The 27,323-nt window shown below is 34.2% G+C and overlaps 3 protein-coding genes across 7 annotated transcripts in view; 1 reads left to right on the top strand and 2 right to left on the bottom strand.

Annotated features, from left to right (window-relative positions):
• Window positions 1-1,575: 1,575 nt before the first annotated feature.
• On the bottom strand, window positions 1,576-7,206 carry LOC109794678 (uncharacterized). Of its 3 annotated transcripts, XM_083059791.1 has the most exons (6): window positions 7,044-7,205; window positions 6,839-6,934; window positions 6,649-6,750; window positions 2,777-2,818; window positions 2,548-2,692; window positions 1,576-2,060 (listed from the first exon to the last, which is right to left on the bottom strand). In XM_083059791.1, the coding sequence occupies exons 1-6, from the start codon at window positions 7,068-7,070 to the stop codon at window positions 1,885-1,887; spliced, it is 588 nt and encodes a 195-aa protein (XP_082915917.1). In that variant the 5' UTR covers window positions 7,071-7,205; the 3' UTR covers window positions 1,576-1,884. The 3 variants fall into 3 exon arrangements, with proteins under 3 accessions (XP_082915917.1, XP_082915916.1, XP_082915918.1); XM_083059790.1 differs by having other exon boundaries at window positions 2,548-2,818; XM_083059792.1 differs by having other exon boundaries at window positions 1,922-2,060; window positions 2,446-2,818; window positions 7,044-7,206.
• A 3,299-nt stretch (window positions 7,207-10,505) lies between these two features.
• LOC109795489 (Seed maturation protein) lies at window positions 10,506-12,124 on the top strand. The gene is made up of 4 exons (XM_020355013.3): window positions 10,506-10,841; window positions 10,931-10,987; window positions 11,340-11,654; window positions 11,748-12,124. The coding sequence occupies exons 1-4, from the start codon at window positions 10,521-10,523 to the stop codon at window positions 11,919-11,921; spliced, it is 867 nt and encodes a 288-aa protein (XP_020210602.2). The 5' UTR covers window positions 10,506-10,520; the 3' UTR covers window positions 11,922-12,124.
• A 3,277-nt stretch (window positions 12,125-15,401) lies between these two features.
• The window catches only part of LOC109793567 (ARM repeat superfamily protein), a 54,193-nt gene continuing 42,271 nt past the window's right edge, over window positions 15,402-27,323 (bottom strand). For 2 of the 3 annotated variants that reach the window (XM_020353045.3, XM_020353038.3), the window contains exons 43-44: window positions 27,094-27,301; window positions 15,402-16,263 (exon numbers count right to left, since the gene is read on the bottom strand). In XM_020353045.3, coding sequence (XP_020208634.2) covers window positions 16,176-16,263; window positions 27,094-27,301 — 296 coding nt within the window. In that variant the 3' untranslated portion in view covers window positions 15,402-16,175. Of the gene's footprint in view, window positions 16,264-27,093; window positions 27,302-27,323 lie in introns of those variants that run through there. The other variant, XM_083059793.1, reaches the window with a different exon arrangement.

Consider the following 27,323-nt stretch of genomic DNA (forward strand, 5'->3'; position numbering starts at 1 on the left):
TAATTATGAACAATGTAAAATGTAATGATCTGTCATGATCCTTACACTGTCAACTCAATAACTAGCAGTTAAAAACAACTATTCATTTTGGGTTATATATTTGCAAATACCTAGATATATACCATATAACATGCATATAAATGTAAAACAACTATACAAATATAAAATATTATAAATATAATAATCCAGTAAATGTCTAATATACAACCTATGTTGTTAGTCAAGCAACATCTATACAAAGGCTACACAAAAGTAGTGCAAAAATAACATTAAATGCCACTATTTGTCAAATGGTCTTCTCTACACACCTCCTTATATATATTTCTACTTTGATCTCATGCTAGGTATGATCATCTCAATCTAATTACATGAAAACAAGCAAGGGTAAGCTAAAGCTTAAAGAGTTAACATATGCAACATAAACTATAAACAATAAATTGTATCATCATGTCTTAGGTTTAACTCAACAATCCAACTAAAATCCACATCATCATCATAACATACTTATCACACAACAAACCAAGTCAACCACATATGCACAACAATCTCTTGATCAAGTTTAAAATGAAGATCTTATTTGTTTTGATGATTACAAATGTATTATAAGTAACCTTTTGAGAAATAAAAGTGCAAGTTGTAATTTGTTGTATGTTTTACTTTGTGTATGTTTTATTTTGTACTTGGTTAAGTGCTAAATCATTATTAGTTTATGATTCTTCATTTATATTAATGGTTGATGTTTTATGTAAGGTTTAAAATTGATTTAAAAAAGATCTAATATGAAAAATCAAAGTGTAAAGCTTATATTCAAAATAATTTATTATCTCTAATAATCAATTAATTATTCTATTTTCTAGTAATTTGAAAATTGTTATAGTAATAATCAATTATCTAGTTAAATAATTAATTATTTCAAAAGTGACTTATAAAATAATCGATTATCCTAAAAAAATAATTGGTACATAATAAAGTTAAAGGACTAAAATAATTTTTAATAATGTAATAAAAGACCAAAAATATATTTTAATTAAAAAAGTACCAAAATGAGTATCATTATCATCGCAATACATGTTATCATACAAAACATAAATACTTTTTTAATAGTTAATAATTTATAATGTTACTTTGTAATAAAAATACACATCTTCTTTGATAGTTGAGAAAATAAAATGGTTTAAAAAAAATTAAACACTAGACATGTTTTTATTAAGAAAAAACAACCCACAAATATGTAATAAAAATGTATCTTTTACCCAAAGTTTAATTGACATTCTCAATATTTTCATAGTGAAATAGAGAAAATTTTTAAATTAAGACTAAATAAATTAAGAATAAAATGATATTTTAATTTTTAACCGAATATCACATTAATAAATATGTAATCTTCATGACAATGTACTTTAATCCATATGTAATCTTCATGGTAATTAAAACCAGATCAATTAAAGTTACTAATCGCATTAAAACAAATTTTATATCATTTTTTTTATTGTTAAAGAATATTCCTGTTAAACATATAAACTAATCTCTATAAAATTTGATAGACACCTAGAGTCAAAATTTGAACAGTAATCATTTAATTAAATAAAGTGATCTTTTTTTTGTAATATTGTCAACTCAAGTATGTGAATCTTATATCATATAACTTGTATAATGTATTTAGTATTCACCCAAAAATAAAACTACCAATGTGGACTAGCTCATCCCCTGTCAGGTCAACTCTTCTTCAACATATACGCAATACCCTGTGCTGTTTTAGATGAACATAATTACTTTAATATCAACGACTAAAATTATATTCTTCATTTTAGAAGAGGGTAGTCCTCTTCTACTACCTATATGTAACACCCGATCCTGATTTTACACTAATTTACCCCTTTTTCTTTAAGGTGTAAATGCAATTGACAGCGGAGCGAGAGGTAAAACTATTAGCTCTTCGTCGTCATCACTAATCCAGCCATAGCAGGGTTTACGCTTACGGTGACTACGCTTCGTCACTAGTTGTTGGGACTTTGATCCATGGTTTTCGACCAAAGACAAATTTCCTGCTGAATGACACTCTGCAAGACAGCAATACACAAGATAATTAATCACAATTACGTTTAATTATGTTCTGAACCTTTGCTTCTGACCGAACTTAGAGAAGGATTATATATATTTTTAAGTAGATGATCTTTTGTCAATATTTGTTTTTAATCTCTAAACCATTTTTTTAATATTAATTTTAGACTCTAAACATTTACTAATTTTAACTTGTCCTTAAATTTTTCTTTCCATTTGATCCTTTCGTCATATTTTTTTATTCATGAAGAAAAGTTTTAGAGACTAAAACTAAATAAAATTTGATCAAAAACTAAAAAAAAATGACAAAAGTTCAGGAAATAAAAAAAAAATGACAAACGTTTAGGGATTAAAAACATAATAAGGAAAATAGAAGTTGATAACCATATTCTTTTTCTTCTTTGATGGCAGCCTTGATAAAAGGTTAACTACCAAGGTCACTGGTTACTGATGAAATGTCTACAGACTTGAGGGGAAGTAGACTACCAAGTTCACTTGTTGCTGATACAGTTTCCACACCCTTGCTGGGGAGTTCAGTACCAAGTTCACTTGTTGCTGCTGATACAGTATACACACCGTTGCTGGAAAGTTCATAATCACTTTCACTGGCTGCCGATGCAGTGTCCATGGCCTGATTAGTTAATGGTGTATCATCAGAAATTTGTGTTTTAAAGCAAGGCATAAGGGCACTTTCTGAGCATCGGGCAGGTGTTACCTCATCGGGACCATCTCCTGGATTAGCCTCTATCATATTATCCTTCACACAGAACAATACAAGACCACAGAACTAGCCATTGTTAATACAAAATTTACAAGAATATATAAGCCATAAGAACAAAGATCCACCAGTGGATTTTCATAGAACTGCAGGCCATGCTTCCCAAAAGTTTTCATTGGATTACTCGGGAAAATTAAATGTCTCTCAATCATTATAAAAATATTATATGAATCTCTCAAAATTATAGCCCATGATCAACCATTTTTGGGGGATATTGAACTTTTAAACAAGGAAATATTCTAATTTACAAGTAGCATTAGAATTATAAAGAAGGAACCACGGAGGAATTTCAATATAGAATCCTATTATATTAACGAGTATCTTAAGGTCATTAGTTAGAGTGTAAAAAACTTTGATAATGTATTTAACAAATCAATAAAAGTACAATATTCAAATATTTAATACACTGAGAACTCGTAAAACATTACTTCTCAGTTCTCAATTAATACATACAATAAGAAATTATAATCTATGGCCTTTGCAAACGTGTATGTAGAACAAAATTTGCTCCAACAGGGGAAGTTGAATTACATAATAGGCAAATTTAAAGAACTATGAATAAATAATTTGAGTCTCAGGTCTTAATTCCATAAGGTAATATGCTTTTGGAGACACAGCAGCTCATTGCTGCCGATAACATCATCTTGAAATTGAAACAATATGGAATTTAGGAAGACATGACCCAATCAAAGCCGAAACAATGAAAAAGTGAAGAACATATATATTGTTTGAGTTAATCACCTATTCACTACCACTATAAAGTTTTTTTTACACTGGCAACCAATTATATCTCTTAATTGTGTCATGTCACTGTAAATATATTTACTTTTAACAGTGACATGACACAATTAAAAGATATAATTGGTTGCCAGTGTAAAAAAACTTTACACTGACAGTGTATAGGTAATTAACTCATATTGTTTTAGGTGAAACTGGAGTATCCCTAGCCATGAGTAAAAAACTAATCTTGAGGTAATTTTATTTATTTAAGGGGATAAACCAAGATTATCAATAACAGATAACGGTGGTGGTGAGCAAAATTTTGTCATGAACATATGGTGGATGGCGTGGTGGAGAAAAATAATATATAATATATATATATATAAATTAAAAACAAAAAAATTTAAAAATTAAAAATATTTTTAGGATGCATGACTTTAATGTTGGGTGCTTATTGCTTAATATTGTGCTATAAGTGAAGAAGAGTTGGGGACAACATTATAGGTTTAATAAAGAAGGAAGAGAACAACATAACCGAGAACATGATTATAAAATTCTAGAAACCAGAGAACAAAATTCCAAAATTTTGTAAAAAAAGAGCACAAAAACATTGAATAGATGAAGAACAAGAACAGTCGCACAGAGAATAAGAGAGAAAAAGTGATGAGGAGCATTTGAAGAAATGAAGAAAAGATTAAAAGCAAACAGAGATAAAGAAAGAAATTGAAGGAATAAGAAAAAACAAACATGAAGAAAAAAAACTACTGTGGGTCACCGGATTTGTTTCCTGAAAATATTTCCGGAGCTCAGGCAAACCATGGTTCAGGTTACCAATGAGGATGGTGGCCTGAGAAGGCTCGCCGGAGTTATTTGGTCGCAACTTAGGAGTTTCACAAGAGGGAAGACAAGAGAAGAAAAGAAAAGATGAGAAGTTCAGCCATGAGTGCCACAAAGTCATGGCAGATATGGCAGGTGCTATGGCGAATATGGCAGACGGTGCCACATAATGGAAAATAACGGGTAGCAAATGGCAAAAGGGTTAAAAAATGGCATGTAATACCTTTATTTGATAATATTGGGCTAAACTCTCCCTATAGATGTTATTCCATATATACGCGAGGATCCAACTCTTAACCACATGCATAAAAGGCATAATTATCTACCAACTACACCACACTATGTTGGTGAAGGACATATATAAAAACCAATTCATTGCTACCCATAACATCATCCAAAAAGATTGAATTTGGGAAAACATGATCTGCTATCTGTTTCTATTCTCTTTCAGCTAAGTAAACTTCAGTCTGAAACCCCCAATTGGTAGGTTAGTTCAATGAAAAGAAGCAAAAAGGAACTTTAAAACAGAAAAATATCAAGAAACATCATACGCTAAGAACTAATGAAGCTTACAAAAGGCAAAAATAAAAATGTAACTCTCCTGTGAAAGCCCCGACGTATTACATACCATTCAACTGTGGATTAAATGAACTAATGACTGAAACTGGGTGTTGGATATGCTCAAAGGTGTGTATGATAACACCAAGTACAAAACAAGGAATGTAAATGCTCAAGTTACTAACAACAAATGACACAAACAAAATAGGCCTTTTGGCCATGACAAATAAAAAATAAATAAAAATTACTGAAATAAATTAAAAAAAACAATTTACCAAAATAAATTATTTTAGACATGTCGGAGAGAGATAGATCAGAAGAAAACGTCAACACTAATGGCGAATTCGATGTACAATAAAAGACACCAATAGCATTAACGTCATTCATGCAAAAATTTTTAAACATAAAACATGAAACCAAATGCAAACAACATCACAACACGGAGCACATGCAGAGACACCGCACAACACATGCAGAGAGAACAGATATTGCGGAATGTGAGAGAGATGTATGCAAAACGTCCAAGTTATTGACGTTTTATGTTTAAATTTTTTTTGCATGAATGACGTTAATGCTATTGACGTCTTCTATTGCACATTGCATTCGCCATCGGTATTGACATTTTCTTCTGATTTATCTCTCTCCGACGTGTCCAAAATAATTTATTTTGGTAAATAGTTTTTTTTTTAAAATTTATTTCAGTAATTTTTATTTATTTTTTATTTATCATGGCCAAAAGGCCAACAAAATAATATAAAATTTATACTAGTTTTCTTCTTAATATTAATTAGCAGTTTCCTTATTTTAATAAGATGACATTACAATTGTGGTAATAGCGGGTGATAGTGGTGATGTTAACAACAATGATGATGATAGTAATGATGGTAGTTTCAAAAACGACGACATCAATAATGAAGGTTGCGGTGACGACACTAGTAATGGGGACTCAGGGTGTGTTTGTTTTATCATTTAAAGCGTGTTTGGAAAACCGTCTTTCTAACGAAAACATAAAAACAAACTTTCCAAAGCACTAAAATACAAAGTAACTATTTATATCTTTTCCGTTCAACGTACGTTCGTCAAATTTTAACAATAAAACAAACACACACTTAAACCTTCATTGCAGACATTCCTAGAAACAAAAAGTGACTGAAAAAGTTTGATAGGTTGACGTTCAAAGGAAATTGAGTGTGTACACAAACACACCCTTAGTAGTCATCGGTGGTGCGCAATGAGAAGGGTTTTTTTTCTTACTTTTGAGTATCTTGTACTTGGTCAAAATGTTGTTCTGTGATTTATTGAGTGACAAAAATTAGTTCTTTTGTCGTGTCTATCTTGTTATATGATATTTTGCTAAATCAAACACAGAACAATTGTACTTCTGTTGTCCCATTTTTTAGCGGACCTCAATTGTTTCTAGATAGAGAATAAATAAACATTTTAATTTCCAAGAGGCAGAGTGTGGTTAAATTTTCGTGAGGTCCGCTGGACAAAGTCTAACTCAGTTTATCACAGCAAGCAAGTCCAAAAAAAAAGCATAAAACACATCCAGATAAACCATAAACAATTGAAGCAATATAAAACGAGATAAGAACAGAAGCAAATGAAAATGCATAAAAATGGCAAAAATGATTTATGTGCGTCTTTGTTTGCGGCAGTTACTTGGAGGATAAGGAACAACAACAGTAGGTTACCCGGGGTGAAGAATTGGCTTGTTTCTCAAGAAGCGTGTCGATAAGGAGAGCGTAACCAGAGTCTTCGATGAAGACCCAGCCTTCGGTGCTGCCCCCATAAACCTGAACAAGTAAACATTAAATAGTATGGTAGCGTTAGGATCGAACGGAATGAAACAAAATTAGATGATTTAGGTTGAAAGGAAGGAACTTTGAGGAGGGTGTGAACGGTGCTTTGGATGAGGTTGCGAGAGAAGCCGAAGGGCTCCATGGCGTCGAGGGCTGCGTCCATTCGCGTTTCGCCTTTCTGTTAACGAGAAAGACACAACACAGAAGGATTGAGTTGAAGGAGTGGGGAGTGGGGAGTGGAGAGTGGAGAAGAAAGTGAAAGTGAGAAAAAGGGAAAGTGAAACGACCTTGATAGAGCGTCGTCTCGGAGCCATTGGAAAAGAAGAGGAATGTTGGTACGAGGGTTAGAAATTGGAATGCGGGAGCAGGAGGATCTGTTTAAATTTTATGTTTGCAAGCAGTTTCAGTGAAGCTGAGGGGAGAACAAATTGCATCATTTCAATTGGGCCCGAATGAGTCTACATAAAATTAGATAACAAGTTATTTTTTTATTTTATCTTTAACTTTGTCAATTTCGTAGTTATTTATTTATTTATCATAATCAAATTCCACAAGGTTTATAAATTAAATAATTTGACATTAGTTGTATCATTTTTTTATGTATAGAATGCGTGAAAAATCAGATTTAATTTTAAATTTTAACTCCTCTCAAATTTTTTTTAAAAATTTTAACCGGTAGAAGTGAAATGATTTAAGGGTTTGACAGAAATGATATCGGTAACGATTATCATGATCAAATTTGACCTAGAGCAAGATAGAAACATGTTACAAATAATGATCCTAAATAAATTTTGACCACTAGTTGACGGTGCAAACGTGGAGGTGGTATTGATATGCGTAACAATTATCATATCAAAATCAGACCAAATTTTCATTTACATCTACAAGTAAAGGGATACATTATTATAACTGTTTTTTTTTTATTCCCCGTTTACAAGTGGTACAGTTAACCTTATATTACAACCTTGAATATTGCTATGGTGGAAAGAATAACGAACATCCGATCTGCATTTTCTATTCGTGCTATCAAAGAAATTTGATATTTAGGAAATTATGTTCCAAATAACAAATGGCTAAGACCTTTAAGAAAATATAATAAAAATTGAGTATTGTGTGAACAAAGAATTGTGTTCTATATCTTCGGTTTCCACCCTCGCACAGCATGTTAAATATTAAGTTTGTTTTTGTTTTTTGATTGAAAGGTTTATATTTCAGTTTTTTTTAGTTATTCTTTATTTTGTGGTATCCTCAATTTGGGTGATACAAAATATATTTTTCTCTCAATCTCTATTGGGTGAGTGACTTTTAATACAACAAGCTTCATGAACCCATTTAGCTGCTTCAGCAATGTCATCAAGGGGTGGATAACTCTAATTTTTTTATATCTGAAAAATTAAGGAAATATATACCTATAAAAATATGAATACTTTTTCAGCTCCATCTTCTCCGTGCGACAAGCAATCTTTTCTGTAGGGTGAGGAGTGAACTACAGTATCACGTGGATAGTTCTTAACGTGAATACGTGATGGTCATCTACCAATCCCTATAGTAAAACACCTCTTCCTATCTCCATGTTTTAAATGATTTTATCTTTAAAATTTTAAATAATAAATTATAATATTAAAATTAATTATTTTTATCAAATTCAAAATTTAAATTTGAGATTTTAATATTTAAAGATCAATTACAATATTAATTAATTTAATAAATATTAATAATTTTTAAATATTTTTATTAAATAAAATATAAAGACATAAAATGTCTAAATTTCACTGGGAGACTATAACAAAAACGAATTTTTTTGTAGGGAAGTAAGTTCTTATTTCATCCACTATAATACGGACAATTTTTTGTAATAAATTCGTATCAAAATGCTTAGTGCAGAACACTTTTTTACAGTGTTTAAAAAACCGGACCGAACCGGCCGGTCGGACCGGTTGGACCGGGAACCGGTGGTCCAGCCGGTCCGAACCTTAAGTTGGATCGGTTATGCAGTCAACCCGTTTCAAACTAGATTGAACCGGTTAATTTTCCGGTTCAACCGGTGAACCGGTGGGTCAAACCGGTTCAACCACTTTTTTTATTTTTTATTTTTTTTTATTTTTTAAGGGACCATAAACCACAAAAATAATAATGAAAATTGAATCTTTTAATAGAAAAACAAAGATTCTTATTAAATATAACAATAACTACTTGTTCTAATGTATTTGTTTATATAATATACAACTTAAATAACTTTTATAGTATATTATTAATTTTATATTATATATTTAATAATATAATATATATGTAAATATTACATATATTATTTTGTGATATCAATTGCAAGCATATTATATATGTACATATTATTTATATTTTTAATTTGTATTAATATACAGTTTAATATGTAATTTTTTATATATTTTTTACAAAATAAAAATAAAAATTATTTTAAATAAAATAGAAAAATTGAAATTTAAAATAAGATATAAATTTATTAAAATTTATAAGTATAAAATATATTTAATATGAATATTTTTTTAATAAAAATAAATAAAAATCGAGTCATGCGGTTCAACTAGTGACCCACCGGTTCAACCTTTGACCCACTGACCCAGTACTTTAACCGGTTCGATGACCGGTCCGGTTTTTAAAACTATGCTTTTTTAAATCAGCTATAAAAAAAAAAAAAAATCAAAGTTAGAATTTCCCATGTCTTTAGAGGATAATGTAGTTGCAAATTTGGTTCATTTGTGATATTTTAGTTTACATTTACTTGATACACCTCCTAGAGATTGTGTTAAATGTGTATTTAACTAAAGATGTTATGGGGTTATCTAATGCCCCCGTAGTGTTGATTATTTAGTTTGTAGGGGTTGGGCTTAGCCCTCCTTCACCATAAAAATAAATGAAGACCAGTTGCTTGGAAGACGTAAAAGTTATAAAAACATAAATTTTGTCTCTTTCTTTAAAGTCTTCATTTTATAAACGATGATAACGTACTTAAAAAAAAAAAAAAACTCGTATCTTCCGATTGTATTGAAATTTAATGGAAAAAATAAATAAATTATACAATCTAATAAATTTTGAAAACTACTTAACCCATAAATAAATCAACTAAGTTAGATATCTCAAGATTGACTCCTTAAAAAAAGGGCATTTTAATTTTTTTAATGTCTCAAATTTGAATTTTAAATATATAATTACGTTAAATACGATGAAAAAGAATTGTACTATCATAATAAATAAATGATTAATAAAAAAATATTAGTCACACTTTCCTTAACACTTTTGTTAATATTAGTCATATTACTAAATAAAAAAAAACATATAAAACCTAAATTTCTTTTTTTATAGTTTTAATAAATTTAAGTTAATAATTAAAAAAATATTAAAATAGAATGTTGCTAATATTCCTCCAACCAATAATCCAAAGCCACCTAATAACCATGATATTAGTCAACTATTATGACTAGCTTGAGAATATATAATTTCTTTGCATAGAAATAATGTGAGCTACTCATCATGTGCCGTAAACAGCTACCCACAAATCCACAATCACCCATTAAATTATATTTCGTTAATTTTTCTTTTTTAATTCAGAGGCTTTAGCTCTTTACTATTAATAATAATAAATAAAAAAGGCAGATATATGAATAGACTCGGTCATCGCGGAGACGCTGTAAAGGACATTTGTCTTGGGTTTCTCAAAGAAACGTCAAAAACCAATTAATGGCGGAGTCGCAGCTAGTTTCACGCCAAGTGTTGCTCTCAAGCTCGCCATGTTTCTCTCTAACTCTGCCACGTGTCGACCCCATGCACTAACTCCATGCCCCCATGCACGCACGAATGTATCTTTAAACTTTGCACATCACATAAACAAAAAACAGAAGAATCGTTGGAAGAAGATGAGTCAGCAACAGTCTCAGAAGGAGGACCACCACGTGCTCAACAAGCAGGGGACTCTCACAAACAACAAAGTGGCGCCCGTCGACGCTGCCACCGTGCAGAAGGCGGAGACCCAAAAGCCCGCCGCCGCCGACGGTGGCGTGAGTGCCACTGAGACCGATAATGTTTCGGTGCAGGAGTCCGTTGGTGGACAGGTTCTCTATACATATATAAGCTTTTTCACCCTTTTTTTTTGGGATTGGCGTTTTCTTTTTGATTCTCATTTGGTTAATCGGTTTCGTAGGTTGTTCACAGACCAGACGAAAAGGAAAAGGAGAAGAAAGTTAATCAATTAGTTGAGGTATATTTATATTAAAGGCTGAAGAATTATATAATATGTATCCATATATCTTTTTCCTATATATAATTATTAAATTGTTACTTAGTCTTTTGATTTTAATCGGTGTTCTGTTCGAAAACTTAGATTTAGATTAATCTGATTCTGTCTGATATAAGTAAAGTGTGGTTAAAGATTATTTGTGATTGTGATAAGATTGAGATTCTGTTCGAACGGATTCGATATATTTGAATTTAATAGTAATTATTTGTGTTGAACATGAAATTATTACTCAGTCTCTATAGATTTGTTATTGAAAACTGGTTTAACCTAGCAAATATATATGAATATATAATACGAAGCGAATTACCGACAGGCGGTGGAGCAATTTAGCCAAAAGGCTGCACTGAATACGATGACGCCACCATCTCTCGTCCAAGACAAGGGCGCGGGAGGCGGAGGCGGCGGCGGGATCACCATAGGCGAAGCGCTGGAGGCGACGGTGTTGACGGCGGGAAAGAAGGCGGTGGAGTGGAGCGACGCGGCGGCGATTCAAGCGGCCGAAGTGAGAGCCACCGGACGCACGAACATCGTCCCCGGAGGCGTGGCGGCGGCGGCACAATCAGCGGCGACACTGAATGCTCGAGCGACGAAGGAGGAGGAGAAGACGAAACTGGGAGATATTCTGGCGGTAGGGAATTGGAAGCGAATTAAAGAGATTATATATAATAAATTTAGAGTTTAGAGAGAAATTAAGAGAGTGTTGTTGGAACTTGCATTGCAGGGTGCGACTTCGAAGTTACCGGCGGATAGAGCAGCGACACGGAGAGACGCTGAAGGAGTGACGGGTGCGGAAATGAGAAATGATCCGAATCTCACCACTCATCCCGGAGGCGTGTCCGCTTCCGTTGCTGCTGCTGCTAGGATTAACCAAACCCAAACCCATAATAATAACTGATTCTAACTCATACCAACCTCAACCTATATATATGTATATATATTAGTACTTTTTCGTGGACTCAACATGCCTCAGCCTCACCAACTGCCACTGCCACCATCACTTTACTATATATGTAATGCTTGTAGCTTCATCAAATTCTTATTTTAAAGATACACTTTCGAATTAATTCAAAAACAAGAAACATGCCTTAACTTAATTAATTTTCCCCCCCTTCTTTGACTAGAATAGTAATAAAAATGTTTAGTGATAAAAACAAGTCTTTTAACTAAGTTGTATGTAAAAATCAATTTGTATAAATTTTATGAATTTTGTTACTATGAAATAAAATAATTTTTCTTGTAAACATACAAGTGATATATAGTTTTACTATTATAATTCATGGAAATGTTCGATTGAGTGTATGTTTTCATCGTACACGGATTTTGGTAAACGTACTGCCTTTTACATGTAGTTTCTCATAGAATGGAGGGTTTCACATAAAATTCATGCTTGGACAGATATTCAGATGGGGTTTGACTTGATTTTTTTGGGTATGTTTTGTTTATCAATCTATTGATATCAAAAAGATATTTATGTTAAAATGTATCATTCTAACTATTATTATTGTAGATATAATGCTAATTTATTCGCTTGATGAACTCTAATATATAAAACGCAAATCCTATTTTACTGTAAGAATTTTTTTTACAAGAAGATTTTTTTAAAAAGTTTAATTTCATATCTAATTTAATTTGTATTAATAATAATTATTTATAAATTAAATTTTAATATTTTTAAAATAAAATATTAATAAATAAAATAATATTATGATAAAATATAATTTATATATCTAAAAATATCTACTTTTTCAAATTATATATATATATATATATATATATATATATAAATTAGTTATATATAATAAATATATAACTTATACATTCTCAAATCTAAAACACTAATTTTAAGTTAAAGAGAAATCTACACTAAAATACTAGTTTAAGTTAAAAAATAATTCATTTATTCGTGTTTGTCCCTTTAAACACAACCAAAATTAAGTTATTATTCATGTGTATTATATTTTGAAGTTCATTGGTTAAAATTCTTTATTATTCTAGAATTGTTATGATTAAATAGATTATGAAAATTTTTATAGGTAGAATAAAATTCGCTAAACATGTATGATGATGCAATAATAATCTGATATGACTTTACAAATACAGAGATATTAAAAAAAATGTTACATTTTGCAAAATGTAAACATGTATCTAGTCTTAAGGACTAAATTACAAAAAAAAAAATGAAAAGTTAAATGACTCAATTACAATTATTTTTAGTTTAGAGACCTAATTAAAAATTTCCAAGTAGTTCATAGAATAAATAATGCATTAAAGTTTTAATAGAAAATAAGATGCTTTATTGCATTAAAGGAATAACAAAGGTAACAATCTAAAACAGATATACTATATTTTTTTATTCAATTTACTTTTATACCATTATTTATTATAAATTATTATATAAATAATTTTAAGAATCAAAAGTAATGCATCTCCAAATTAGAAGGACAAAAATAAATTAAAAAATTAGAATCATATTTGAAATTTTTTAGAGAAATTAAAAACATATTTTATAAATGTAATACATAAAAAAATTAGCAATAAAGATAACAAGACATTGTAATTATATCATTTTATATTTAAATATAAAAAAGAATATATATATATATATAAATAATTTTTTTTTATACAAACTAAAATACTTTTTTTTATTTTAAATATGTTATATCTTTTCTTTTAATTGTCAATTTCCCCCTATTTTTTTTATCCATTTTATTTCCTAAAATACATAAATAAAAATAATTTCTAATTTCTCTATATTTATATTTTATTTTTCATAATTAATTATCTTATATAAATTACTTCTTATTTTTCTATTGTGAAAAATATCTATTACTTTCATTTCCCAAAAATTACATTTCCTATGTCTTTGATATTCTATTTTTTTTTTATAATTATTTTAACATATATACCAGAAATTTTTATTTATGTATTAAAAAATAAAAGAATAAAAATTTAACAATTGAAAGATGAATATATTTATTATCGTACTTATAATATTAGGTTAATTATCTATTTTATTGTATAAATATTTAAGTCATAATTATTTGATTAAAATAAAATTATGATAATATTTGAGAAATAAAGTGACATCAAATTAAAATTTTAAAAATTAAAATGACATTAAATTACAATTTTAAGAATTAAACTGAAATAATATTATGATTTCAGAGATTAAAATGATAGTATTATAATTATGTCATGTGGTACATATACATCATGTACCATATAATATACTAATGTGTCACTTCACATATATACTAAATTTATGTCACATAACACTATTGTGTCATATAGACACTTTCGTTTCAAAAAATGAAACTTATTTAATGAACAGACTTAAATGAATGAAAAATTTTATTTATGATTTTTTTAAAATTTTATTAAAATTGGAGGCTAAATTAAGAATAATATACAATTACAAAGACTAATTTAACCATTTACTCATTTTTAAATCCTAAATACTCATAAAAAAAATACATTTAACGACACTGAAAAGGCCTTTGTTTTAGCACACCCTAAATCTGACAATTTTTTTCTCCAACCATTGGCTTTGATTTTTTTCATTAACTTCTTCAGTTTTTTAATTAATTATTGAAAACCATCTTTATTAAGAAAACTGATATACTCCTTTAGTTTAATTTTCCTATATAATATAAGATTTAATAATAGTATATTATCAATGTCAAATAATTTTACAATCAATTTAAGATAACTATAACTTCAAATTATTTTACATTTTACACAATCAATTAGAGATCATTTAATGACTTTTAAGATAATATAAAAGTCAACAGGTTACGTTAAATGATTATAAAATTATTTTACACGGTCACTGACTAAATAAAATTATTTTCTACTGTCAATATATTACTTTTATTCTACATGAGCTAATGATAAGGAGCTAAACCCTAAACTGTCAATATATTACTTTTATTCTACATAGAATAACTTCTTAACAACCATAATTTATGAGTATTATGTTGGAAAATGTTTTTATTCTTCAAAAGTGACTAGGAACATAAATATACTTCTAAAATCACTGAGATAATATCTGCAGGCTCCGTTAGAACTAGCATGTCAAAAGTTTATAAGTTAACTATCTTCGTATCTGATTATTAAGGAGAATTTACTATGTATATAAATTACAATCACTATAAATAATAATGAGTGAGTATATAAAGAATAAAGAATTACAATTTCCCAAATACATTTTTTTGTTCTGCATTTACCAAATACTTTGATCTTTCCTCTCTTTAACACATTATTAAAAAAAAAAAAAAGTATAATTATTCTCCAAAAGATAACCATCTATATTCAAACGTCATTGTTTTGACATCTCAAATGTTTCTCAAACAAACAACGAATTTGAAAACAAATGTAGCGCTAAAGATACTAGCATTAAGAGGAATCCTGCAATAATTTTCTCAATAACAGCAATTAGGAATGCGGATGGGATTCAGACTATTTCTCCAGTAGACACGTTCAAATCTAATTCAAGAATTCCGTAATACAGTGCCCGTTTGTTTCAGTCTACAATCAATAAGATATTATACACATCATTGAGCATTTAAAGGAGCAAGAAAGGTTAGCATTAAGAAACCAAAAAAAAAAGGCCTGGACCCGAGTTAAAAAATTGGGCACAACGTCAGACTCATTTCAGTGTGATTTGGTACAACAAAATTGGCAAGGCAAGGGGCATATAAATCCTCCAGGACCATATAGGTTTCTTCCTCTTTCTTTGCTGTTCCTGCCTTCAGAATATCTGGGTGTGTAAACCACACAATTCTCTCAGCTGATCCATCGTTTTCCCCGAATTTATGGTTCTCCAAGTTTGGCCCCAAATAAGTACTAGTATTTGAGCTGGGGAATCTCAAATAACTTATAAATGGACTATGGAAAACTTTGATCTGTCGTAACAACTTGAGTTAGGCCAATCATGGCATGGGCACGTAGCAGATGGAGCTGAGAATGCATGGTTGACCATAATTTATGACAGGTAGTAGAAGAGAAGACTGGAAAAACCTCCTATAGGTGGTTCTAGTCTAATCTAGTCTACAGAAAAGAAAATATACAATCCTAGACAGGGTATCACACATCCTAAAAGATTTCCAAGTAGACAACTTATAAAATGGGCTTATCTGGAAGTATTCTTTTAACTCGCTAAGCTGAGCTTTTCCAGAGACAATTCCTTGCTGACTAATCGAAGCAGTATTTGCACTAGCTCCCGTATTCTTAATTCTCTGTCCATCAAAAGAACAAAATTTAGAAACAGAAAAGCAAGAAGAAATAGAAGAGGAAAAAGAGGGGAAAAAATTCCAGATTCCTTGGTGTTCTCTCATTTTTTTTCTAGAAATGAAGGTCCCTTCAATGATTATATAGTCTTCGTTTGGACAAAAACACTGGATACCATTAAGAAAAAGACATGTTGGACACAGGCCAAACTATGCTTTCTACCAGGCATTTATTTTACATCATGAAGTGGCCTAGCATATTTTAAGCTAGCTTGTGAAGTTTTGAGATTGTTTCAACTACTTTAGAGAAGATTTAGTGCTCGTTATGAAGTTTTTGTAAAAGGCTTGGATAGGATACAAACACGAGAGAACTGTGCACCTTTTGTTTATATTTGGTGTATATCAAGTTTCTGAGAAGTCTGTTTTCAATGCTTTTTGTGACTCGACTTTTGAGACATAGTTGTATCTTCACCTCCTTAAGGGTTAAAATTAATGACATCTTCTGGGGTTTTCTTCATTTGTTAGACTTTTTTAGTGGATGTATTTTTTTCCTTGCTATATTATTAGTATTTTGTGCTGTGCTTTACAGTTCCCGGAGAATATCTTTATTCAGCATCCTTTTAGTGTCTAATTTTTCCCACTCTTTTTTTTTTTTAAAAACGAGAGAAAAATAGAATTGCCGATGTTAAGAAAATAGAACATTAATGAATATTATGATATCTCATTTCAAATCTATTACAGATATTGTGGATACATATATTATGGTTATTATCCTCACTATCAATTAGGGATATGATTAGATTAGTTTCCATAATATAAGAGATTAGTATCTCTATCATTTATTGTATTCACTCTATAAATAAGATTGGTGTGTGTACAACAATACATACAATTCCTGAATCACAACATGGTATCTAGAGCTTAGGTTCTATTCCTTTAGATTTTTTTTTCTTCTTGCAGAGGCCTTAACCCACCGTCACCGGCTGCTGCCTCCGACCACCGGCCCCAACCTTCGCCGCCGCTTGCCGGCCGACCACCACCGCCGTCCGCCGGCTAACCACCGCCGATCACCGACCGCTGCCTGCCGATCGCCGCCGCTGGCCGCCACCGCCGATCGCCGCCCTCACCCACTCCGACCGTCGTCCATATCAACGACCTCCGGTCGCCACTGATATTCGTCTTTCATGGCTGCTTCTACTTCAACTACGACATTTACCAACATCCCTCCGATTCCGTGTGAAAAGTTGACCGGAGCAGCCAATTATACCACTTGGGCAGCTGCGGTTCAACTTTGGTTTCGTGGTCAAGGACGTGCCGACCACTTAACCACTCATTTTTCTGCAATTGCTACCGATAACCGTGAGCAGTGGCAACAAATTGATGTCTCACTGTGTACGGTTCTTTGGTTTTCTATTGCTCCGAACCTTCAACATTCTTATCAAGCATTCGACACATGTTACGATGTTTGGCACAAGGCCAAGAAAGTTTACGCTAATAATATTCAAAGTCTTTACAATGTCATCACCACTATGATGACCACTAAGTTTGAGAATAGGGACATACAGACATATTTGAGTAAGCTTGACCGTTTGATTGCTGATTACAATAATTTAATGCCTTACCCCTCTGATGTGGCGAGTTCTGAGAAACAGCGAAACCAGTTCTTCATGATTCTTGCACTTGCTGGTCTTCCTCCTAAGCTTGAGTCTATCCGTAATCAGATTTTGTCTGCCCCTATTATTCCTACATACGACATTGTTAGTGAACAATTGTTTCGTCTCTCCATCTCTCATATTGTGCCTACTCTTTCTGCAACTGCTGCAGACTCCTCTGCTCTTGTTTCTCACTCATCTAATCGTGGTAGTGGACGTAACGAAGGTCGTGGAAAACAGAATCGTCGTTGCAATTATTGCCACCTCTTTGGTCATCTTGAAGTCAACTGTCGCAAAAAGGCCCGAGAACAGTCATCATCAGCGAATGTTGCTCATGTGCCCAATACTACCTCCTCTGCCGGCTCTTCCTCTCTTACAGATGTCACTATTTCTGCCTCTGACTATCAAGATCTTCTTCAGCTTCGAGCAGCCCAACAATCTGCCTCGCCTGCCACTACCGTGGCTCACTCTGGTAATCCTGTAGCCTTTATGTCTCAGTCTCCTTCTCTTGGACCTTGGATTCTTGACTCCGGTGCATCTGATCATATGACTGGTAATCAATCTTATTTCTCTAAATTGTCTTTCTCCGACTCCTTGCCACCTGTTACTCTTGCCGATGGTTCTCAAATTAAAGTTCATGGCATTGGTCAAATTCACCCACTCCCTCACCTCCCTTTACACTCTGTTCTGTTTGTTCATGGTTGTCCTTTTAATTTAATTTCCATTAGCAAACTCACCAATACCCTTGATTTCTCTGTGTTGTTTGTTAATAATTATGTTCTTATTCAGGATCGGCGTACTGGACAGACGATTGAAGCAGGACATGAGTCTGGGGGATTGTATCGTCTCTCATCACCGATTGCGTGTGTTTCCACCTCTGCCGATCTTGCTCATCAACGTCTTGGTCATCCCAGTTTGGAGAAATTACGACTTTTAGTTCCTAGCCTTTCTACCGTTAAAAACATCCAGTGTGAGTCATGTCAATTAGGGAAACATGTCCATCAGTCTTATCAATCTAGTGTCCATAAATGTGTTGTGTCACCATTTACCCTGGTTCACTCCGATATTTGGGGACCTAGTCGAGTCTGTTCAACTTTAGGTTATTCTTATTTTGTTACCTTCATTGATGATTTTTCGCGTTGTACTTGGGTTTTCTTAATGAAACACCGTTTTGATGTTTTTCACATTTTTCAAAGTTTTTTCACTGAAATTACTTCTCAATTTGGTCAATCTATTAAAATCTTACGCACTGATAATGAAAAAGAGTATTTATCTTCAAAATTCTAGTCTTTTCTTTCCTCCCAAGGTATTCTTCATCAGACCTCTTGTGCTCACACACCACAGCAAAATGGTGTAGCTAAACGCAAAAATCGTTATTTGGTTGAGACAGCTCGTACTATTCTCCTTCATCAAAGTTCCAATTCGATTATGGGGTGATGCGATTCTTACTGCCTGTTACTTGATTAATCGCATGTCCTCCTCTGTTCTCAGCAATCAAATCCCATACACCATCTTGTATCCACAAAAAGATCTCTATCCTGTTCCACTTCGTGTCTTTGGTTGTACATGTTTTGTCCATGATCTCACTCCAGGTAAAGATAAATTTTCTACTAAGTCTCTCAAGTGTATATTTCTTGGTTATTCTAGACTCCAAAAAGGGTATCATTGTTTTTGTCCACAACTTCAACGCTATATTGTTTCCGCTGATGTTTCCTTCTTTGAGTCATCCTCTCCTTTCTTTTCTGAGGATATTACTAGTCATACTTCTTTGGATGATCAACCTACTATTCCAACTCCGGCTCCGGCTGTAGTAACTGATCCACCACCATTACTTGTCTATCAGCGTAGGACACGTCATCCACAGGTGGTTCCATCTACAACTCCCCTAGCTTCATCTTCTGCTCCAACCGACTCTCTGGCAACGCCTCCTGCACTTGAACATCCTTTGCCTAAGTTACCCATTGCCATTCATAAAGGTATTCGAACTACCCGCAATCCTCATCCTTTATATGCTTGTACTCTTTCCTGTCATCGATTGTCTCCTTCCTACTTTTCTTTTGTTTCCTCTTTGGATTCTGTGTCTATTCCCAAGTCTACAGGTGAAGCTATGGCTAATTCTCGGTGGAGACAGGCGATGCTGGATGAAATGGATGCTTTGCAGACTAGTGGCACGTTGGAGTTGGTACCTTTACCACCTGACAAGTCTACCGTTGGTTGTCGATGGGTGTACACAGTGAAAGTTGCACCAGATGGTAGCATTGACCGCTTTAAACCGAGATTGGTTGCAAAGGGCTATACTCAAATCTATGGCCTCGATCATGGGGATACTTTCTCCCCTGTCGCCAAGATGACGTCTGTTCGCTTGTTTCTTGCTATGGCTGCAATTCGTCATTGGTCACTACACCAATTGGATATTAAAAATGCCTTTTTAAATGGTGAATTGCAAGAAGAGGTTTATATGGATCAGCCCCCTGGCTTTATTGCTTCCGTTGAGACTCACCTTGTTTGTTGTCTTCGTCGTTCTCTTTATGGCTTGAAGCAATCTCCTCGTGCTTGGTTTGGACGCTTCAGCTCCGCCTTGATTGAGTTTGGTATGACTCGTTGTGAGGCTAACCACTCTGTTTTCTTCCTTCACTCCTCATCTGGAATTTGTATTTATTTAGTGGTATATGTTGATGACATTGTCATTACTGGTGATAACTCCGATGGTATTTGTCGCCTCAAATCTCATCTTCAACGCCAATTTCAGATGAAAGACCTTGGTCCACTTAGATATTTTTTGGGGATCGAGGTTGCTCACTCCACTTCTGGTATTGCAATTTATTAGAGAATAGAATAATAAACACCTTTATTAAGTGTACTGAAGTTAGTTAACTGATATAGTTAGTTAGAAGTTGGTTATGTCTATATATACGCTTATTGTAATCCTTGCAGATATCTTTTCATTCAATTAATAATACAATTTACTGAATTCTCTAAAACTCTCTTTCATCTCTCTCTCTCATATGGTATCATCGTGAGCTAGGGTCCGGATAGTCTTCTTGCATACGACGATTTGTTGTTCTTCGTACCTGCTTCCGCATCGCGCTACGACTGCGATTGATTGCAATTTTTGTTAGTTCATTGTTTCCGACGGCAAACCTTGGGCGTTTGTGTCGTCCTCTTTTTCTGTGTTCGGAATCGTTTCGTTGATGCTCGTTCATCGTGTTTTGGCTGATTCCTTGTTCCTAATTGCGCCGTTCTTGCTTGATCGTGTCGCGCTTGGCTGCGTCTCTTTTCCTCTCTTCGTCGTCTCTGTTCTTTGTTGATTCTTGAAGAATCTTGCGCGTTTGTCTCCATCTCTGTTTTCGTTTGTTCAATGGCTTCCGTTTCTGCTCAGGCTTCCTCAACTGTCTCGCACACTTTTTCTCAAAGTGTAACTTGTAAACTTGATGAGAAAAATTTCATGACCTGGCAGCAACAGGTCACAGCTGTAATTCGTGCTCATGACCTTGAGCGGTTTGTTGTTAATCCGAAAATTCCGATGAAATTCCTCACCAGTGAAGACCGTGATGCAAATAATGTTAACCCTGAATACACCACGTGGGATCGCAAGGACTCTCTTCTGTTCTCTTGGCTTTTGACTACCCTGTCTGATTCCATCCAAGCAAGAGTGGTCTCCTGTCGTCATTCATACCAGGTCTGGGATATGGTGTTTCAGCATTTTCACTCTCTCACCAAAATTAAAGCCACACAGCTCCGACTTGAACTTCGTACTATCAAGAAAGGCACCAGGACCTGTTCTGAGTATCTCCTTCGAATAAGCACTATAATTGAAATTCTTGCTTCAATTGGAAGTCCTATTTCTTCCAGAGAGCATGCTGAATGCATTCTTGGAGGTCTTCCAAGTGACTATGATTCGTTAATCTCCACAATCACAGCGTTTGTCAGTCGTGATGATGCCCTCTCCCCTGGTGAAATTGAAACCATGATTCTTGCTCAAGAAGCGCGGTTGGAACAAGTCAAAACATCTGTAATTCAAGAACCTTTGACAATAAATCTGGCTCAAACTACCTCAGCTGTCAATGGAACTCCAAGTGCGAATCTGGCATTCCAGCAGTCCCAAATGCCAAGCTCTCAGCAGAATATGTTTCAGAACCCAGCTTTTGATTCTCAGGGTGGCTACAATACGGGTTTGTCTGGTCAAAACCGTGATGGAGGACGTGGTCGTGGTGGTTCACGTGGTGGCAGAAACCGTGGATCATCAATTCAGTGTCAGATTTGTCATAAAAGAGGACATGAAGCTTCAACTTGCTATCAACGATTTGGTCCTAATGTTTCTCCTTTCACTTCTTTTGGATTTGGATCTCCGAATGGTTATGCTCCTCAGAATTTTGGCTTTGGTCTTGGACCTCAAACCGGCTATGGCTCTCACAACTTTGGCTTTCTTCCTAATACTGGAATTCAACCTTTTTCTGGATCTTCCAATGTTTTTGGACATCCAGGATCATCACAGTGGCCTACATATCCATCAGGTGGCTCTTTTGGGTCGACTTTTGGGTCGACTTTTCCCAATTCTGGCTTCATACCACCTGGTTTTGCATTTCAAGCTACTCCATCTGCCACTCAGCAAGCTCGTTCAAACTCTGCCTCTTCTTCACAGCGACCTGTTCCTGTCCTGAACACAGCCACAGCTTGGATTCCTGATTCAGGAGCATCACACCATGCTACTCCCGATCCACAACATTTACTTCAAAGTGCTCAATTTACTGGAGCTGAGCACATTGTTATGGCTAATGGCCAAGGTACATCCATTACCTCAATTGGTTCTAATGTGTTTCGGTCCCCTATTCGTTCCTCTACTCTTTTGTCCTTAAAAGATCTTCTCCTTGTTCCCAATTTAACCAAAAATCTAATGAGTGTTTCCAAATTTTCCAAAGACAATAATGTCTATTTTGTATTCTATCCTCACTATTGTGTTGTCAAATCACAGGATTTGAACGAGACTCTTCTTGAAGGAAAACTTGGTGAAGATGGGCTTTATCGGTTTCATCCATCTTTAGCAAAAAGTGAATCACCAAAAGATGATATTCCAGAAAATTCTATTTCCAGTGTTTCTAAACCTTGTATTTTTCTGTCTGAAACATGTAAAGGGGCTGTTCCCACAGTTTACAAACAATGGCACTTGCGGTTAGGGCATCCTCATCATGATGCACTAACTAAAGCTTTAAAATCTTGTAATATTCATGTTCCTCATATTAATAAAAATTCTGATTTTTGTGATTCATGTTGTGTTGCAAAATCTCATAGACTTCCATCTCAATCTTCAACAACTATCTATTCTAAACCGCTTGAACTTGTTTTTCTTGATGTTTGGGGACCTGCATCATTAGAATCTAGTTGTGGTTATTCTTATTTTTTAACGTGCGTGGATGCGTGTACACGTTATATGTGGATCTACCTTCTTCACAAGAAATCAGATGTGTTCTCTCATTTTCTGAATTTTAAGGCTCTTGCGGAAAAACAGTTTCAACATCCTTTGAAATCTGTCCAAACTGATGGTGGTGGTGAATTTCGTCCTATGGTTTCCTATCTTCAACAACAAGGGATTATTCATAGGCTCACATGTCCGTATGCTCATCACCAAAATGGCATGGTTGAGAGGAGACATAGACATGTTGTTGAACTTGGATTAGCTATGATTCATCATGCCTCACTTCCATTAAAATTTTGGGATCATGCATTTTTGACTGCTACCTATCTAATCAATAGGTTACCATCTTCCTCAATTGATTTTCAATCACCCTACCAAATGATTTACCACAAGAATCCTGATTACCAATTTCTCAAGATCTTTGGCTGCTCTTGTTTTCCCCTACTTAGACCTTATAATCAATACAAAATTCAACCTAGATCCGAGGAGTGTGTCTTTTTGGGATACTCTCCTAGTCACAAAGGTTATAAGTGCTTAAGTAAGTCTGACCGAATTTACATCAGCAAGGATGTTATTTTTAATGAAATGCGGTTTCCCTATCATGATCTGTTTTCTCTCAAGACCAAAATTACCAACCCTGCAACTTCGGTGTCAACAATTCCTTCTTTAATTGGTGCTCACAATCCTTCTTTGTCAATACCAACTCAGTCTGCATTCAACACCAACTCAGACTCCTCAAGTTTCAACACTTTGCATTCTGATTCGAGTGCTGGTACTGCTACCTCACCTTCACCTTCAGTTTCTCAGCACCAATCATCTGCTGCTCCTGCTTATCCCTTCAACTCATCTTCTGCCAGGCAGCTCAATGTTCATCCAATGATTACTCGCTCTAAGAATGGAATTGTTCAACCTCGAATCACTCCCACACTGTTACTGTCTAATGCAGAACCAAAGACAGTGAAAGCTGCTCTCACTGACCCTAACTGGTTAAATGCCATGAAAGCTGAAATTAAAGCTCTTCATGACAATCAAACATGGACTTTAGTTGATCTCCCTCCTGGAAGGAAACCCATTGGTTGCAAATGGGTTTTCCGAATTAAGGAAAATCCTGATGGTTCTATCAACAAATACAAAGCCAGACTTGTTGCAAAAGGTTTCCATCAACAACCTGGTATTGATTTTTCAGAGACTTTTTCTCCAGTTGTGAAACCAGTCACCATTCGGACTATTCTCTCTTTGGCAGTTTCCTTTCGATGGCCTCTTCGGCAACTGGACATTAACAATGCATTCCTCAATGGAGTGCTTGAGGAAGACATTTATATGTCTCAGCCTCCTGGTTTTGTTCAATCTGGAAACAAAACCCTTGTTTGTAAGTTAAAAAAGGCACTTTATGGTCTAAAGCAAGCCCCTCGTGCTTGGTTTGACAGACTAACCTCTGTTTTACTTCAATTGGGTTTTACCAAAAGCAAATGTGATCCAAGTCTGTTTATTCTCTCTCAGTCCACAGCCACTGTCTACATGTTAGTCTATGTAGATGATATCATTCTTACAGGTACTTCGTCAGACTTGTTGCAAAAATTGGTTAATGAGCTTCATGCCAATTTTTCTCTAAAGGATCTTGGTTCCTTGGACTATTTTTTGGGTATTGAAGTTAAAGCTACTCCTCAAGGTGGACTGTTGTTATCTCAAGACAAATATATTACGGATCTTCTCACTCGAGTTAAAATGGAGGATTGTAAAGGAATATCTACTCCTATGATTGGTGGTCAACAACTCTCTAAGGATGGCACTTTATTTGATGATCCAACCTTATACAGATCCATTGTTGGTGCTCTGCAATATGCCACAATTACAAGGCCAGAAATTGCTTTTAGTGTTAATAAAGTAAGTCAGTTTATGTGCTTACCAATGGAGGAGCATTGGAAAGTGGTTAAACGGATACTTCGATATCTCAAAGGCACTCTTGGTCATGGTCTGCTGTTCACACCTGCTACATCTATTAATTCCTTTAATCTCACTGCATTCACTGATGCTGACTGGGCAGCTGATCCTAATGATAGACGATCTACCTCAGCTGCGTGCATTTATCTTGGTCCTAATCTTGTATCTTGGTGGTCAAAGAAGCAACTACTTGTTGCACGATCAAGTACTGAAGCTGAATACAGAGCCTTGGCTCAAGCTGTTACGGAAGTTTTATGGCTTCAATCCCTTCTAAAGGAATTGCAAGTCAAATTTAATACTCCCAAAGTACTTTGTGACAATCAAAGTACTGTTTCTTTATCTCACAATCCTGTGCTACACTCAAGGTCTAAGCATATGGAACTTGACATCTTTTTTGTTCGAGAGAAGGTGTTAAGCAAAGCTCTTATTGTCTCCCACATACCTGCTCAGCATCAATATGCAGATGTTTTAACTAAAGCACTGTCGCCCAAGAGGTTCCTGTTTCTTAGGTCCAAGCTCAATGTGACTGACTCGTCCACTATCTTTCATCCCCCTTGAGCTTGTGGGGGGTATATTAGAGAATAGAATAATAAACACCTTTATTAAGTGTACTGAAGTTAGTTAACTGATATAGTTAGTTAGAAGTTGGTTATGTCTATATATACGCTTATTGTAATCCTTGCAGATATCTTTTCATTCAATTAATAATACAATTTACTGAATTCTCTAAAACTCTCTTTCATCTCTCTCTCTCATACAATTTCCCAAAGAAAATATGCTCTGGACATTCTCACCGAGACTGGTATGGTTGACTGCCGCCCTAGTGATACTCCGATGGATCCCAACATCAAGCTTCTTCCTGGTCAAGGGGAGCCATTGGATGACCCAGAAAGATATCGTAGACTTGTTGGCATTCTTAACTATCTTACTGTGGTAAGCCAATTCATTAACGATCCTCGTGATAGTCATTGGACTGCAGCAATGCGGATACTCAGATATATCAAGAAGGCACCGGGCCGAGGACTACTATACGAGGACAAAGGCAATTCTAAAATTGTCTTTTATTCAGATGCTGATTGGGCAGGATCACCATCAGACAGAAGGTCTACCTCTGGCTATTGTGTTCTAATTGAAGGCAACCTATTTCATGGAAAAGCAAGAAGCAAACTACAGTTGCTAGATCCACTGCGGAAGCTGAATATCATGCTATGGCAGCAGCTGCAAGTGAAGTTACATGGCTACAACAACTTCTCAAGCAACTTCAAATTGGAGACACTCAGGGAAATAAACTCATCTGTGATAATGAAACTGCTCTCTACATTGCCTCCAATCCAGTCTTCCATGAGCGGACTAAACACATAGAAATAGATTGTCATTTTATAAGAGAGAAAGTGCTCTCACGAGAAATCACCACTGAATTTGTCCACTCTAGTGACCAGTTAGTAGATGTGTTCACAAAATCTCTTAAAGGGCCTTGGGTTGATTATATTTGTAACAAGCTTGGTGCATATGATATATATGCTCCAGCTTGAGGGGGAGTGTTACAGATATTGTGAATATATTATAGATATTGTGGATACATATATTATGGTTATTATCCTCACTATCAATTAGGGATATGATTAGATTAGTTTCCATAATATAAGAGATTAGTATCTCTATCATTTATTGTATTCACTCTATAAATAAGATTGGTGTGTGTACAACAATACACACAATTCCTGAATCACAACAAAATCAACAACCAACCCAATTACATATACTTGCAAAAATATTCCACAAGTTTGCATGCCAAATATATAGCAAGTTTGCTAAAATTTATAATTACTTTACCTTGATGTAACAAGCTCACAAAATGAAGGTAATAGCACAAACAGATGGTGACGGTTGTCATGCTTATCCTTGTCCTCTGCTAGGCCTGTTCTCAACAATGGGCATAAAGGGAGGACGGATGCTGCATCTGGATGAATTACAAGATGTGCCAGTTCTTCGAGAACATAAATAATTTCTTCAAGTCTTGCTTTTGGTAATGGACAGTCCCCTGTAGGAAAAAGAAAACAGTT

The sequence above is a fragment of the Cajanus cajan genome, chromosome 7, assembly GCF_000230855.2.
Source record: "Cajanus cajan strain Asha chromosome 7, NIPB_CcT2T_4, whole genome shotgun sequence".
In the NCBI taxonomy this organism is placed as follows: domain Eukaryota; kingdom Viridiplantae; phylum Streptophyta; class Magnoliopsida; order Fabales; family Fabaceae; genus Cajanus; species Cajanus cajan.

Coding starts and splice junctions, on each gene's coding strand:
- LOC109794678 (XM_083059790.1), bottom strand. CDS start 7,070: ATGGCTCCGAGACGACGCTCTATCAAG. Junction 6,935..7,043: donor CGAGACGACGCTCTATCAAG/GTCGTTTCACTT, acceptor TCTCGTTAACAG/AAAGGCGAAACGCGAATGGA. Junction 2,061..2,547: donor ATCAGCAACAAGTGAACTTG/GTAGTCTACTTC, acceptor GCTGTCTTGCAG/AGTGTCATTCAGCAGGAAAT.
- LOC109795489 (XM_020355013.3), top strand. CDS start 10,521: ATGTTTCTCTCTAACTCTGCCACGTGTCGACCCCATGCACTAACTCCA. Junction 10,842..10,930: donor AGGAGTCCGTTGGTGGACAG/GTTCTCTATACA, acceptor TCGGTTTCGTAG/GTTGTTCACAGACCAGACGA. Junction 11,655..11,747: donor AACTGGGAGATATTCTGGCG/GTAGGGAATTGG, acceptor CTTGCATTGCAG/GGTGCGACTTCGAAGTTACC.